This window comes from Notothenia rossii (genome assembly GCF_949606895.1).
Source record: "Notothenia rossii genome assembly, chromosome: 7".
Lineage (NCBI taxonomy): Eukaryota > Metazoa > Chordata > Actinopteri > Perciformes > Nototheniidae > Notothenia > Notothenia rossii.
In genome coordinates this window covers 12715208-12731467 of record NC_136905.1, presented here as the reverse complement: position 1 = coordinate 12731467, position 16260 = coordinate 12715208, and the positions used below count along the sequence as shown (strand labels likewise).

The following is a 16260-nucleotide window of genomic DNA, read 5'->3' as shown; positions in this document are numbered from 1 at the left end:
AGGACATTTGACACAGTGGCTTTTGGCAAAGCTGAAAAATAAAACTCGAGAGAAATGAGTTATTGTTATTACAACGTGACTTCACTATTATTTAACAACTCTTTTTATTGGGTACTTTTATTTGGGGTTAAGTACATAGACAGCTATAGCCTATGCCATACATTGTTGCATACATTCACAGTAAATATGTATTCAGTATGATAGCTGTCTAACAGAAGTTAAATTCATTTCTCACTTATTCTGACAATGTACGTAATTTTCTTCCGGAAGTAACGTAGTTGTTACTTTCACCTATGCATAATCCACTTTTTCATGTATTTTATTCCATGTATTTTATACATGTAATTCGCTTTGGATAAAAGCGTCAGCTAAATGCAATATAATGTAATACATAAACTTGTGTCCCCTCTGTGTAAAGAGATTCTGAAACTTTCAGGAAAAAAGATTTGCTCACATTTTGTCCTGATCTAAATATAAATATAAAAACCTGTCTGAAAATGAGCTGATCAGATTTTGGCCACTTTATGATGCCATAACGATTTTTTGGGCTTGTGTAACCATCAGCCAATCACCAACCAAGGTAACGGCTCCCGACCTTATCACCTGGATCTCCGCCTAGAGGAGGGGTTCCCAAACTTTTCAGCCCGCGACCCCCAAAATAACAGTGCCAGAAACTGGCGACCCCCTGTCGACGGGGGGGGAATTCATTTCAGGAAAAAAAAAAAAAAAAAAGTTTGAGAAACACTGCGCTAGTGGATTGTCAAGGAAAAAAATGTCTATGCAAACGTTTATAATTAGGGTCTGAGACCTAGGTCGGCGAAGACCCTATTGAAATCGGTCGCGCAGCGACCGATAAACCTGCGAAACACACACAAAACAGGGAAAACGACCGGCAAAAGCACAGAAAAGGTTCGGAAATCATGACGGGTGATAGGCCGCGTGAGCCTGCAACTCGCATGATTGATATCGGTAGGATCAATTTAGTCGCTCGCAACGCGAGCGATAACCATGCAAAACCCACACAAAACAGGGCAAAAGACGGGCAAAAGTGGCCTAAATCATGACAGTAGGTAGCCCACGCCAACCGAGTCACATGGGCGCTCGCGCCCATGTGACTCGGCCATCCTAGGCCGTCCATAAACATGATTGATATCGGTCCGATTATTATTATTATTATTATTCTTCTTCTGATTATTATTTGAATACATTGCGCGCACTTTTGACCCCAGCAACATATGTGAAAACTCACCAAATTTCGCATGCGCATCAGAAGTCGTGAAAATAGCGATGTGTAATTGGTACCGGAACTTTGCGTAAAAAATTGCGTAGACCACGCCCACTTCCGTTTTTAACGTTAACTCCCCCTACTTTAACTTTCACGTAAACCAACGAAACTCGCTACGCATATCTAGGGTGCGGAGACGAGCAAAAAAGCCTCTTGGAGGGGTATAAAATAACGTACAGCAAGTCGGCCATTTTGAATTTGGCGTTGGAAAAACGCGATTTATCGCATTTTTCGTCCTCCGCACTTTAACGAACTCCTCCTAGGGAATTTATCCGTACGACTCCAAATTCGTCAGGTAGGTTCTCGACAAATGGGCGATCTAAAGTTATCACGGAACTTCTTTTCTTTCGCACGGCGCAGCCGTGATTTGGCGCCAAAGTTCGCGTTCGCTCGATGCTAGGCCATCCCTCGCCATGGAACACGATGATGTCATAATTCAAACTGACATGCTCAGAACGCCACCAAAATTCACATGATGATTAACACTGCGGCCCTGAACAGCTCTACGTCAAATCCGATGTTACTTAATATGGCGTTACCATGGCAACGGATCCCTCGCCATAACACACGGTGTCGCTGTAACTCCAATGGACACGGTCCCATCGTCCCCCAATCTTCACTTTTATATCACCGGTGAATGCCTCAACAGCTCTACATGAAATCTGAGATCTCATCGTATGCCGTTTCCATGGCAACGAATCCCTCGCCAAAAAACACGATGTTCTGTTAACTCAATGGAAAATCGTCCAAACGCCACCAGACTTCATATGATGGGTGATGGTCAGACCCTAAACAGCTCTATGCCAATTATGGGATGTCATCATTTGCCGTTTCCATGGCAACGCATCCCCCTCCATAAAACCCAATGTTGTCTTAACTCAATGGAAAATGGTCCAAACGGCACCAGACTTCAGATCACAGTTAATGGTCCGGCCCTCAACACCTCAATGTGACAATAGTGAGTTTTCCTCAAAAGCTGTTGCCATGGCAACGCATCCCTCGCCGTTAAGCACGATATTGCTCAAACTCCTGTTTAAATGTTCAAAAAGTGTTCAAATTTCGCATGTGTGCTAACGGTCAACCCCTCGAGACATATATGTGTCAGTTTTGAGATTTCGTCAAATGTCGTTGCTATGGTAACTAAATGGTCGCCGTGAAACACGGTTCTCTCATAACTCCAGTTAACTTGCTCCAAACGGCCCAAAACTTCACAGGTTTGATAACGATGCAGCCCTCAACACATCTAGGCGTATTATAGGGTGTCATCAAATTCCGTTGCCATGGCGACAGATCACTCCCCATCAAACACAATGTTTGTGATACTGCTGTAACTCCTGTGTACGTTGTCCGATCGGCCTGAAACTTCCCACGTTTGCCAACGGCCGAGTCCTCGAGACATCTGCCTGACGTCGACGTGCGGACAACAGCCTGCGGAGCGTCGAAGACCCGCTCAACGCTGCTCGCAGCTTTAATTTCTATTATTTTTTATTTTCCATTTTTATTTTGTAATCATCTCGCGACCCCCATTTTGGGAACCCCTGTCCTAGAGCACCATTGTGTTCTTTTTAACCAATTATCTCTCAGAGGGGCGTGGGGAGTGGCTCCTTATTTTCATCTAAAGTAACAGACAGAGAATCAGCAATATTTTTTTCTGTAGATTATCATCATCATCCTCAAATCCAGGATTCTCATTGCATACAACTGTAATTGTTGTGGAAATGATAAATAAATTACATGACCTTGATGCATAGTTGTCTTTTGTTGTTGTTATAAACATATTACAAATAAACAATTTTTTTGTAAGGATCCCTTAAAGGTGTTGATTGTTTGTTAAAGCATTATGGAAAAGATCAGTACTGAGTGGGAAATGTTCTAAGCATATTACCAGAATATCATTGTTTTGTTTGTAATTTTTATCATTCCAAATAATCAAAGTGATACAGGAGATTTGTTTTTTTATTGCAAGTTATAATAGTCCGGTTTCTATGAGGTGTCGGTAATGGCTGCCGTGGTCTCCTCCAATTATTCTGGTTTGTCCTGTGGCAACAAATAGAGAAGTGAAAATGCAGCATCAACCTAAAATATAGTTTTATATATTGCCATAAAGAAATTGTGTACCTTCTGCCTCTCTCTGTATATGCCTTACTGGGTGAATACGTGTATTTACTGTTTGTTTATTGACAGTCTCGTTATTTGTTACGAAGGAAACTTTTTTTCTTTTGCCACTTGAGCATCAAACTATCATTGATGAGCACATAAAATATATGGTTTTATTGTTTAAATGACACTCCAAAGAGTTACAAGGTGATAAATATTTAAATTGCTCTCCATCCTGACTTCATGGGTCAACATAAAACAATAAATGTTGCTTGTTAAACATTGTTTTCCAGGCTGATGTGCTTTATATGAAAACTGAGAGCCGCACATTAAAAATCAAATCTATTTGACACAGCTTTAACTAAATTATACAATCATTTAACAAAGTCTGACTGACAGGACACATTTATACAGTGAGAGACATCACTTTACACAGTACCTCTATATGTCCTTTAACCCAGGGGATCAGTTGGGTTACTCTGCTGTAGACGCCTGGTTTGTTGCGTCGTCCGCAGCCCTCTCCCCAGCTCACCACGCCTGCCAGCCTCCAGTCCCCACTGGCTGTCTCACACACCAGGGGCCCACCACTGTCCCCCTTCAAACAGGACATAACCATTTATCCGACATTTTACGATTAAGTTTGAACAATGCTTGCACATTAAATAGCGTATGAAGTGGTGCAAGTTCGGGCGATGTATTGTAAAGTTAAAGATGTTCTTCATCAACCTGTTTTTCTCTAGGTTTATATGGATATGTTATCCACAGGGTAAGTACCTGACAGGAGTCCACTCCTCCGTCCATGGTGCCAGCACAAATCATCCGAGGAGTTAGGTAATTACCATAGGCGCTCGGGTGGGAACAGACCGGTTGAGCTATGACTTTGACCTGTGCCTGCCTTAGCTCATCTGACACAAAGCCTGACAGAGAGCAGAAAGAAGAGAAATAGTTATTAAACATTAGGCAGTGACTGTGGTGTGAGTTTGTAAAACAAAGGGAGGCAAAGAAAATGTCTATTATTTCTGGATAATTATTCAAACAGACTAGCCAGCTAGCAGCGCGCTCATTAACAAAGCTGCTTCAAGCGTTCAAATGCCAGAAGGAAATTGCAAGAATGAAGTCTGCTTTTCTAATTATGTCATCATTTAAATACAACTTTCTTCTCAAGAATATTTTTATCAAAACTTCTCGTCGCAAGAAGGAAACTGCATCTAAAGTGGCTTTTGACCACATTTCCCCCACATGGTACTTTTGTTTGCCCTGCTAACTAAAGATAACTAATTTAAGTCGCTGAGCTTCATCAGTGCCTACAACTGTCCCATAGGGTGTCAGTTGAGAGTATATGTTGATAGTAGTAAGTTATTACAGTGAAAATAAACAAAAAAGCACAACCACAATGTTCATGTCAGTGTCACTCACACACCTCCCTCATGAATATATCCCCAGCCTGTGATCCAACAGGCCGCTCCAGGAGGAAAGGACTCGCTCGGACTGGGTAAACAGACCGGTCGCACCCCAGCTGCAAACAACACACAGTTATCAGAGTGTTACATAATCTCAGATTTATAAGGAAAGTAATAAAGATACAAAGGTTATCACTTGTATGGCGGTTGTTGACCCATATCATCTCAATTCCCTGTAAAACGTCTCTTTATATTTTTAAAAGTATGTCATATTATTACAGCAACTGTTTTAAACTGGGCTTTAAAAAGTGTTATACTGTTAGTATTGCTAGCTGGACTGTACAATATTTCGTAACACACAAATAGTGTTGCAAATTATTTATCAACATAGATTGGTTGTATTTATGTGTTTTAAATTCACTTTCATTTGAAACCTGTATAAAGATAGTTTGTGGAAGTTTAAATGTTCAATTTAACTAGTATCAAGATTCCTTTTGAAGAATTTTTACTTAAAAAAACCGGTGACTTGTCAAATTACTGTAAAATGTAATGTTGTATTTAGCTAGATGTATTGATGGCGAAACAAAGTGATGTGAGCACATGCCACCACGAGGTAGTGCACATTTTCAGGCCACATCCATTTAAAGGTGAAAACAATTAGCAAACAATAACATGAGTAGATAATTCTTTCAATGATAGCCTTAACATACAGTAGGTTTTTTATGGTAGATTATTTTAGAAGAAACTAGCTATCTTAAGGAAGTTGGTGAGGTACTCTACCTTAATTGTAATTGTATTTATTTAAAAAAAAGAATGTTAATACCCAATACAGCATGCAATAAACGGAGTACTCTGAGCCTTAAAGTCAGATTATTAAAGGGTATAGCACTTCAGCAGCCTTAACTGCCTAATTTGGCTTATAACATAAATTCAAGACATTATATGAATTTAAACATTTCTTGCCAACAAGGCCTATTTTAGACATGTTGCCTACAGAATTTGAGAGATACAAACATGGTGTGTTTTTGCGCTACCTACATTAGAAGTCTTCTTCTCTCACCTCTCATGTCCATGTCAGTGATGGTGCGCAGCAGGCCCACGTCATAGTCGTTGTTCAATTTGTTGAACCGAGGGTGATAAAGAACCTGCAGAGCTCTGTAACGTTCCCCCAGAGAGACGTCTGCGATGCTGACTGTGTCCACCACCACCAGCCAGTCAGACACTTCCAGCATGTTGTTCCTGCAGAAAAAGGACAAAGACATGGACGTTCTTATTCTGAGGTCAAATAAAGTGTCCCCAGTGTGCAACGATCGATTTATGTCTTTATACTGGGAGATATTGTGCTGTTTTTCTCTGGTCTTGATACCACTGGTTGTTGTTGGCAGTTGTCCAATACAAACAAATGAAATCATCCCTTTCTTGTTGTTTGTGATATTGGCACACAGGGAGTGAGCCCAAAACACTATTATGTTTTTGTCATTCCTAATTTCTTTTAATATTTCCATAAAATAATTAAGGCCAATTCATTAATTACAGAAATAATTGGCCGAAAAATTGACAGTTGACAACTAATGGATGGATGAATGAATTTTGCTTTAAATATTAATACAATATATATGGGATTTACTTTTTATAACTGCCAATTACAGCCATGTTAATCGAAGTTGCTGTCCATTCTTTGCACTTGCTTCCGTACAAACATTTTAATGAACTACCAACGATTTGAACTGGTGCTTTTAATGCCTGAGCATGGATTTTCCCAATTAAATGAAATCCCCTGCAGAAAGCACTGCAATGATTAAACCACTCTATTCTTGGTGCCAATTGTGCAAAATTCACTGGTGGGGAATTGAAATGCCCGTCTCTTGCACATGCGGTTTACTTGATTGGACGAGAATTTTCTAATTCAATTGGGCTTGACTAATTTGGTCTTGAATTGATTCCTCTTTACTGAGGACTGTACGTGCAGACAGGATGTAGCACCACCTGGATACCTAACGCTGAGCTTCCCAATCTCTCCTACCACCGTCCCATGTCCACCTCTTACTCAACAAAGCAGTGAGCTGCAGTGATGACCCAGCGAGGGGAGACGATGGCCCCTCCACAGACGTGTTTTCCTCTCCATTGCATGCTGACCTGCCACACCCACTTTTCCTTGACCGCCAACGCCCCCCCAACAATACGCCGGCCATCACTGACCAGAACGGTGCAATCTAGGAAGAAAATAATGGATGTATGCACTTTGAAAAGAGCCAAAGATGTAATGTTCCCAGCATTGAATTCAGCAGAAGCATATTAATCTACTATAGTGAATTACTATAGTAATATTGCAGGAATGCCCCTTCCATAATAAGACTAATAAAACAATGGACATAAATGCCAAAAAGCTGACAAATGTGCAATTATCTCCTGTCCAAGATGTATTTGCAGAGGATAAAGAATGTCGTTAAAACTATAATCCCCACAGCATTTAATCAGTGTAATATATATTATTTTGTACCTGCAGTGATGTCATCTGTCTGGTTCACTGGATTCTTAGACAGATAAGGCTGAGTTGGGACACTGCAGTTTCCTTTTAAGCCACAGAGAGGAGGCGGTTCACTTAACACCAGGAACTTGACTGATTTCAAGAGAGAAGATCAACAGTGACATGATAAGAAAAGGTATCCTGGACATGATATCATTAAACTGTCCCAGATCTCCAATTATCAAAACTCCCATTAAATACATTCCCTGTCCACATTTTAAATGACCTCTGAGTCTATAAATAAAGACACAATGTATGGACTAAGCATTTTTTTTGGATTGTTTTTCCAATAAATAATTTCAATTTTCAAGATAGTGCTTCCAAGAGGACACATTAACTGGCACATTCAACCCATATTTTCTCATTATTTAATTTGAAGTACGTTACCTAAGAGAGCAGAGGTGATGACCAGTTTGATGATGATGATGGGGAAGATCACGATCAGTAGAAGCTCACGAGACGAACAGGCTTGAGGCGCTGAATCTGCAAAAAGATAAATGGACAAAGAGATAAATCTTTAAAGGTCCCCTATAATACTCTTTTTCAACAATGTATTATAGGTCTCAGATATATACAAGACATGTCTCTGAAGTGTTCGGCTCAAAATACCAAACAGATCATGCATTGTAGCATCCCATAATCCGCTCTGTTTCAGCCCTGTTTCAAAAGTGCTGATTCTGTGTGTGTAGCTTTAAATGAAAATAAACTCCACAAGCTTCAAGAAAATTGTGTAATTTTGTTTATTTCTAAAACAAAGATTGTCAAGCAGAAACCATTTAACAAATTAAGGTTTTAATGGCACTATGTTGAGTATTTTTCTTTTATATGTTAAGCGTATTGCTTGTTGCATTGTTGGAGGAGCCTGGGACTTGAGATTTTTGATTGCCAAAACATGTCTGTTGCTATTATGCAGATGACAAATAAAACCGTAGAATCCTTGAAAGACTTGTGCTCGTAAGTCGTAACCTTGAAACTCTATTTATTTCCAAACATGCTGCTCAATCAAGGATGGGTTTTTGATTCAGAAATGTGTTTTGCAGCAATGAAATATAAAGTATTGTCTCTACCAACTCCTAGAAGAAGTATCTGTTAAGTACATGTATTGATCAGACAATGAGTTGACACTCCATAAAGCCAAGGGGAGAGGCAGAGTTTCCTAATTAAATATAGGCACTTTAAATAATTGTATAATTTGGAACAGTTCCTGCTAATAGAGGGTTAACATTAACTTATAAAGCGCACACAATGAACTGTATTAATAACAACAACTAAGAGAAAATGAAACACCTAATAGAAAAGGTTTGTTGTAAGTAACTTCTCAAAACAACAGACTGAGACATTTGATGAAAACATTTTTGAAAGAACAGACTGAGCCGATCAGTCCAGCGTTTAGACACAATCTTCCAAAGGGTCGCAATTAAAAGCTTGATCTTGAAAAGTCTCCGTCAAGAGGACGTGGTTGAATTGAGGACAGAGCATATCATAATGAGGTAAAGCATGAGCTGCATGCAAAGCCCTGTAGGTAAGGAGTGTTGAAATCAATGTTATGCTTGACTGACAGCCCCCCTCGAGCATAAGAGCGTTGGCGTAATGTACAAACTCCCACTAGAAAAGCGTCTCGGCAGCGGGTATGATGTTGTGACAAATGCTAAGGTGAGCCAATCGTGAACTCTGCAAGGTATGCGTCTTCGACCATATATATTTTCCTTGTATAACTCATATCATTTTCACGCTCCATCTAAACTGTGACACATTGTATAATATGAGTATAATAATGTACTAAACTAAATAAAGGTAGACAAACACTAAGATAGAGGATAGGCTGATGAGCTATCCTTCACTCTGTGCCTCAAGCCGAGACAAATAAGAAACTATGTGATTAAAGCATTACATTCTTCATTAAAAATCATGAAGCAATTAACAGATTGGATGAGAACAGAGTTTAAAGACGAACATAGAACTTGCTGCTCTGCTTTAATTAATTGCATGTGTCCTTTCCAATCTAAAGGTACAATTGCAAGACAATTATTCTTGCATCGAGGGACTATTACGGGGGGGGGGGGCGGTGGAAGAGCACACTCGTGAACTGTCAACGGGGAGGGGGGAGGGGGGAGGGGGGGGGGGGTGAAATATTAGCGCCGGTGTTAACTTATGCCGTGTTGTGCATGCCCACTGCACCTCGCGGGAGCGCGCCACAGCGTAAAGCAGGAACTCCCAGACATTTCAATGATTTGTACGGAATGGTTAGGTCTGGAAACGACATAAGGGCATAACACCGGAGTCCTGCTGCGGGGAAACTTTGGCGCTGTTCTGAGTTTGTTCTAATCCGGCAAAATGACGGACTGCTTTCAGATTTTTCCGTCATTGTCAAAAGAATTCCGTCATAGAAGGAATATATTCGGTTAACGCGACCTCTGGATTGGATACACCAGAGGGGGGTAATCAATATCTGGGAAAATGATGCAACACTTTCACCATCAGATAATCAAATGTGTTTGTTTTTTTGTAAAATGTAATCCGATCCAATCTAGGAGGGTTCAATAAATGAGAGTCCTTTATACTGTGACCAATAATATCAAAGGACATTTTGAAGACGAATGGCAATACGATTGATTGCACACAAGCCTTCTCACACATTATGATGTTGTTACTGAGGCTATAAACAGCTCTCTCAGCACTGTTTTTGTGAACTCTGAGAAATGCTTTTGTAGTTATCTCTTCTAAAAGCTGACAAGTAACCACTCTGAAAAAGAAGGGGGGAATTGGAGCCAGAAACATAGGTCAAGGGTGCATTCTTTGGAGTGGCTGAAAAACCTCTTAAAAGAAGAAATTGTAAATGTTTCCAGAAGGGAATGCACAATGGAAACAATGGGGAGCCTAGCAATGATTTATCTTGCTTGTAAGTCATGTAGTGTTTGAAAATAAAGCGTATACAGCCGAAACTGTATCAATAAGACCGTAACGGAAAATAGAGCAAAGGTGTTTTTGACAACTTTGGAGAACTGGCAATGCAGATTAAGAGAACGTGGGTGAATTGAGGAGCACAGACAGTTGAATTATAGTAGGCTGTGAAGTCTTGCGCCAAATATTGAATTCAATTTTCAAAGGGTTTGGATGGTGTTGTTTCGAAGCCATATTTGGCCTCATAAGGACTCCACATTAAACTCTTGATTGTTAACATACCTTGCTCTTCATCAGTAAGATCTTTGGGTAAAATGAGTCCTAATGATCCCTCCTCCACTGGTCCTGCATCTGATGGCTTCCTCAGCTCAACTTCCTGGGAATTATCACTACAAGGAAGTGGTGAGGGCACGGTTTTCTGATCTGTGGCCTCTGAGGAACCAGACAGAGAAGATGAAGTTCCTGGAAGCTGAGGCTCTGATGTTACCTCATCAAAAGATGGAAGCTCTGGATATAAGTTTCCCCGAACTGAGGGCTCAAACTGAGGCAGGAGTGTGAGGACTGTAGAAGGGACCAGAGACGAAACACTCAATACTTCATGACTTGTCGGACTTTGAAAAGAAGTTGATGCCCAGAGCTCAAGGGGTAGATAGATGGAAGCAACAACTGGTTGCTGGGCTTCAGAAAAGCTGGTGCTGGTTGTTTGGACCTCAAAATCCATACTTGTGAAGTCGATGTTTGCTGTCATGAAATGTTCGGTCTGTTTAAAGTCCGGGTTCATTTTCTTTGGCGTGATAGTGTTTAGCTTGTGAGGTCGGATTAGCAGTTCACATGTGTCCGTCTGGATAAGATCTGATGGATTTCAGGCATGGGTGAGCTGAGGGGAGGGACACGGGAAGAAGACCTGAAACCTCCTCTCCTGTAGACAACTGCAAGAAACACAAACAGATCATGAGCTTTGAATAATGATTATGTGATTAATTTGATGATGAGAGCACTGATATTAGACTAGACCTTTTATAAATTCATATTATTATCTCGTATTACTCAAAACTTTTTTTGTGAGAGGCTTCTGTTCAAGCAAATGTCAGATTTGTTCTATGTGATTAAACTGGGTTAAATTGTGAGGCGTAATAAAAATGTATTTCCCAAAAGACTACGAAAATGTCCAAATGATAAAAAAAATTCTCTGAGGAAGAAATTAATCTAAAAGCAAAGGAAGTGTAAAATAAGGCCACCAAAAGTACTCTCCTAAGAATTATGAGCTATTTACAAAGGCAGTTTTAACGTCCATCGATTTGAAATAACGCCAAGAAAGGACATCTTCACACAATGTTCAGTAAAATACACCTTCCATCACGTATGTACATCTCATCCGTGTATTATTAACATGTTTCAAGCGCTCTCACCTGAATGTCAGCCGTACAGATTTGCACGTGTCAACCTCATTAGTATGCGTTGGGTTTTTCATCCGAGTGTGTGTCCTCCACAGTTATTAAACTGGCTTTATATAGTAGGGATAAGAAATGCATCACTGCCACACCGTCAGTGACAAAACACAGAATACGACTGCTTGCTCTGGTGCATCTTTTATCCAAAGATAAGTGCTCCGTTACAGTGAATCCATCATCTCCAGATAGCACGAGTTTCGGCAGTGTGGCACCTCTTTTCTTGTGATTCAACCGCTCTCCTCCTCCTCTCTTCAGTTACCACTTAATCCCGTCTTTGTCACCCCCTTCATCATCTTCCTCTTCCAATCTACTCTTCTTCCCTCTCTCACTTAATCATGCTCCTCTGGTCAGAGCAGGCGAGGCTAAAGCAGTCGGGTCAGTAACGGATACTTGCACTCTTGTCATCGGGGGTCTATGAAATATGCATGGGGATAATTATGGGCTTGGTCAGAGTTTAATAACAGAGGGTAATGTACACCAGGCCAATGAGTTGTTTCCACTCACAAGTACTGAGGGACATAATGGCAGCACGGACAGACACACATTCACAGAGTCAAGGAGTTGAATTTCTCAGTTGAAAGATATGTATCCAATAATCATGGCCCTATTATGAATCTAAGAAGGCGTAATTGGGTGTATGAGTGTGTGTGTGTGTGTGTGTGTGTGTGTGTGTGTGTGTGTGTGTGTGTGTGTGTGTGTGTGTCCAGTCCGGAGTATTTTGTTCTTCTTATCATGTTACAGCCTCAGTCAGTGTGAGGTGCCGGCTGTAATAAGGAACCCAAGTCGCAGTGTTACTCAGCATCTTATTATAGGTTACACTTAGAAGTTCATTTCAGAGATCAAACATGGCGAAGGAGATATGACTGCATCACCTGTTGACGCACATGTCACTGCTTCTTCGGTATGGAGATCATGGGGCAAAAAATATCATTTACAAAATAAAATAACAGTATTTCTCATAAAGCAACAAAAAAACAAAACATAAACAATAATACTGTATGGCAAAGAAATGCAACAAACAGTAAGGTGAAGTGTCACAAACTAAATACAAATACAACCAAAATCTCATTCTACTGTATATAGCCTACCGAACACATTTTAAACAGCCTTTTTTCCGTTTTTAAGAGTACGCTTCAGACCTTCCTTTTTGATAAAGCTTATAGTGATAAAATAAAATAATTGAATAAGAGTGCATTGACGTAGACACGTTGTGCCTCTTCACCTATACATTTTAGTTCTTACTCTTTCACTTAAATCCTAAAAACGTAGATCTTATTTTTAAAACTTTATCCAAACGTTTCCCCTCTATGATCTCTCGAGGTTTATTAGAGGGCAGCAGGTTGCAGAGAACGCCTAGCCCGGCTGGGGAGTGTGGAACGCAGTCACTGATCCACTCCTACCTCTGACAAATTCAGGTTCCAATGGGGACCTTTTTCCCTGTGTGTGCCTCTCCACCTCTGTTTCCTACTTCTTACTTGCTATCCTTTTCCCTCAACCTATCCTAAGGGAGTGCATGTATGAAGACACGTTAGTTTAGCTGCTATAGACAAGTTTACGCGCCAAAACACGGGTAGCGCCATGACACTACACAAATGCACTTCATTTCCGCCGGAAGTCTTTTGCACAGCGTCTGTCGGTGTAAACCGATGTAAACAGTCAGACGGGCACTGGTGTAAACACAGCGATTTCGATGCTAACAGTGATGCTAGCTTGGGAACACGATTCTACTTCTTTGACTGGAGATGGCGTTACTCTCCCCCACCCGAATTCAGTGCAAAACTGGGAGGATAACATGACGACGTGGCCCAGCATAAAACCAAAATAAACTGCCTTATTTAGGTCATGCCCACAGGAGCCAACAGTTGTCTGTTGTTTACATAATGCACAATTTACATGATCTCTTTATGCTGTGCAATATATCATATGTGCCTGTACTGTTTGAGTGAAAATAAAGTTTGATGTAATTTAATTTCATTATTGCACTGTTATTGCATTATTGCATTTCATATGTTCCTTAGAGTGCTACAATTTCTTTTAACACAGTTCATCATTCATATTAAGCTCATACTGTACATAAATAACACTGAATTAATTAATTGTTGAGAGGAAACTAAAGAAATGGCTTCAACAAGAAAGATCACATGTTTAATCCTAACAGGTATTACAAATTAAAATATAAAAGCAGCCCACACAATTACATCACTATGAAAATATTCATATATAATATTAAAAAATACAATGCATGCAGTATTTGTTGTGTTTATCTGTATTTAATGAACAACATGGCTGGGTGCTGGTTTGTGATCGTAGCACTCTCTATCTAACCACTCGTTCAGGTGCTTTCTCGAGTGATTGCAACCAACTACCGCACACGTAGTTCCCGAACCACTTTTCTTCATGTTGTAATTGTTATATCCTCTTTGTCTCTGCGATATCAGTGCTTTGTCGGCACAACGGAGCTAGCTAGCAAAACAAACCCAGTCCGCCAAAACGGAAGTGCATTGCATCGAAGGGAGGAGTTCAGGATGTAGAGCGGAAACGGCTCAATAACTTGTGTATAGGCTTGGACTGTTGGGGGGGGCACCTTACTCCGTCTTTCTGGCTGTTTGTACCTGTGTACTCTCATGTTACGATTAACCCAGTTTCCCCCAAATCTCTTTTTTTGTGTCCATATATACGCCGGGATCCTGAGTCGAGGCTAATCCTGTTGCTGTGGTCGTTTGTCCTGGATCCTCTATCCTGAGCACTGGATCTGAGTCCTGGACTTCGAGTCGTGGCTGAACCTGTCTCTGCGGTCCTGCCAGACTACTACTTCCCTGATGGCTCCCACAGGATTGTTGACATCCTCGTGGATTCATCTTCTTATTATAGACTATAGACACATGCATTTCCAAACATTTGGTCTACCTATGTCGTAAATGTATTAACTCTTCGATTTACACACGGCATCTATTGCACGTCTGTCCGTCCTGGGAGAGGGATCCCTCCTCTGTTGCTCTCCCTGAGGTTTCTCCCATGTTTCCCTTTAAACTGTGGGGTTTTCTAGGGAAGTTTTTCCTTGTACGATGTGAGGGTCAAAGGACAGAGGGTTTCGTATTGTCATACTGATATTCTGTACACACTGTGAAGTCCACTGAGACAAATGTAACATTTGCAGAGCTCTCAAGTTTCACTCATGTGGCGTGAGACACACGCATTTCACTCCATTCACACGCTCACACGCCACACTTTGTATTTCTCACGCAGAGATTTCTTTCCAGGGTACCGCCCACAAAGTCGCGCCGCAATTTTGTAAACAAATTAGGGTTGTTTGAGACGCGTGCACTCCACTAGCGATACAGAGGGCTTCATACTCCACTAGCAGCCCCCCTCCCCCCTCCCCCCCGTTGACATTCGCGGTACAGGGGGCTTCATGGGCCTTCACTTTGAGGGGAGCCAGAAGTTGGAGTACCAAACACCGCTGCCAAAATCTCACTCTGAACTCTGTTCAAAACTTGAGAGCTCTGCATTTGTGATATTGGGCTATATAAATAAACATTGATTGATTGATTGAATCAATATAAGAACCAACAAAAAACATTGTACAAAATGAAGAAGTTAGACATGCTAACGATAATGATGGTTTTATGGTCAACGGTTTATTTTTGACTATGTTCACAGTCTTAGCTTTCTGTGTTAGCGTGCTAACATTTGCTTCATGGCACCAGACAAAAGTACAGCTAAGACTTATGGGGAAAGTATTAATACGTTATTGTGGACACGTGTCTTGGAATGAATGAATCAAAGAGACAAAAGACAACAGTTTGACCTGCAAATGGCATGTGAGAAAAAGTTAAAGGGGGTCCGATCCTTGAGGGGGACATGAATGTTTGAACCACACGTCTTGGCAATTCACACAAAGATTAGTGATAAACTTCCTTTAAAATGACAAATATAAACGTATGATTGTGTAGGAAAAGGCAGAGGATCATCAGAATCAGAATCGTTCACCCTCTGAGGAACAACAATGTACAAGGTGTTATGCAAATTAGATCACCAAGTATAAAAACATACCACAGGAGAAAAATAACACAACAACAGCAAACAAACATGTCTCCAACTGAAACATTGTTACAAACTAACCTTATCTTACTTCTAGCTTTCTCTTTTGTAAAAGTCCTGTATTGTAAACAATATATTTAGCTGTGTAAAATGTCAGTTTTCTACTTTAAATGCAATCTCTGTGTTTTCACTCATGCTAAACCATGTGCTGTTGTTCACTATGTCAAATGTGTTTGTTTTCATGCAGGACGGTACCGTCTATAATATAGTTCCACAAACATCCCTCCGCTGAAGTTTTAAAAATGAGATTTGATTGCTTGTTGTTTATAACGCGGGGATGGAGTTGCTCCCTCTCCATATGAACACGACACTGACTGAATGAATGAATAAATAAAGCGAGCAGCCTTCATTTGCTCCCATATTGGTGTCAGAGACCTTGTTTACTTCAATCAGGGTGACAGGCAACTCGCAAGGGTCTGACACCTCAGATACACACAGCTCTGCAGCTTCCTCTGCTTATATTATAACTCAGGAAGGGGGAGGAGTGGCTGTGGTTCA

The 16260-nt window shown here is 40.7% G+C and overlaps 1 protein-coding gene across 2 annotated transcripts; it reads right to left on the bottom strand.

Moving 5' to 3' along the window:
- Positions 1 to 3223: 3223 nt before the first annotated feature.
- Positions 3224 to 16111, bottom strand: LOC307046654 (transmembrane protease serine 11D). 2 transcript variants are annotated; one of them, XM_079693138.1, is made up of 10 exons: positions 12958 to 16111; positions 10493 to 11139; positions 7697 to 7792; positions 7283 to 7402; positions 6830 to 6995; positions 5843 to 6021; positions 4803 to 4898; positions 4157 to 4299; positions 3822 to 3977; positions 3224 to 3322 (listed from the first exon to the last, which is right to left on the bottom strand). In XM_079693138.1, exons 2-10 carry the CDS (start codon positions 10989 to 10991, stop codon positions 3308 to 3310), a joined length of 1470 nt encoding a protein of 489 aa, XP_079549264.1. In that variant the 5' UTR covers positions 10992 to 11139; positions 12958 to 16111; the 3' UTR covers positions 3224 to 3307. The 2 variants fall into 2 exon arrangements, with proteins under 2 accessions (XP_079549264.1, XP_079549263.1); XM_079693137.1 differs by lacking the exon at positions 12958 to 16111 and adding an exon at positions 11620 to 12917.
- Between the last annotated feature and the right edge of the window lie 149 nt (positions 16112 to 16260).

What these genes read in the sequence shown, in the direction of transcription:
- LOC307046654 (XM_079693138.1), bottom strand. Translation starts at nt 10,991, where the DNA reads ATGAACCCGGACTTTAAACAGACCGAACATTTCATGACAGCAAACATC. An exon ending in CATCACCTCTGCTCTCTTAG is followed by an intron (nt 7,403 to 7,696) that starts GTAACGTACTTC and finishes TCTTGAAATCAG; the next exon opens with TCAAGTTCCTGGTGTTAAGT. An exon ending in CACTGACATGGACATGAGAG is followed by an intron (nt 4,899 to 5,842) that starts GTGAGAGAAGAA and finishes TGTTGTTTGCAG; the next exon opens with CTGGGGTGCGACCGGTCTGT.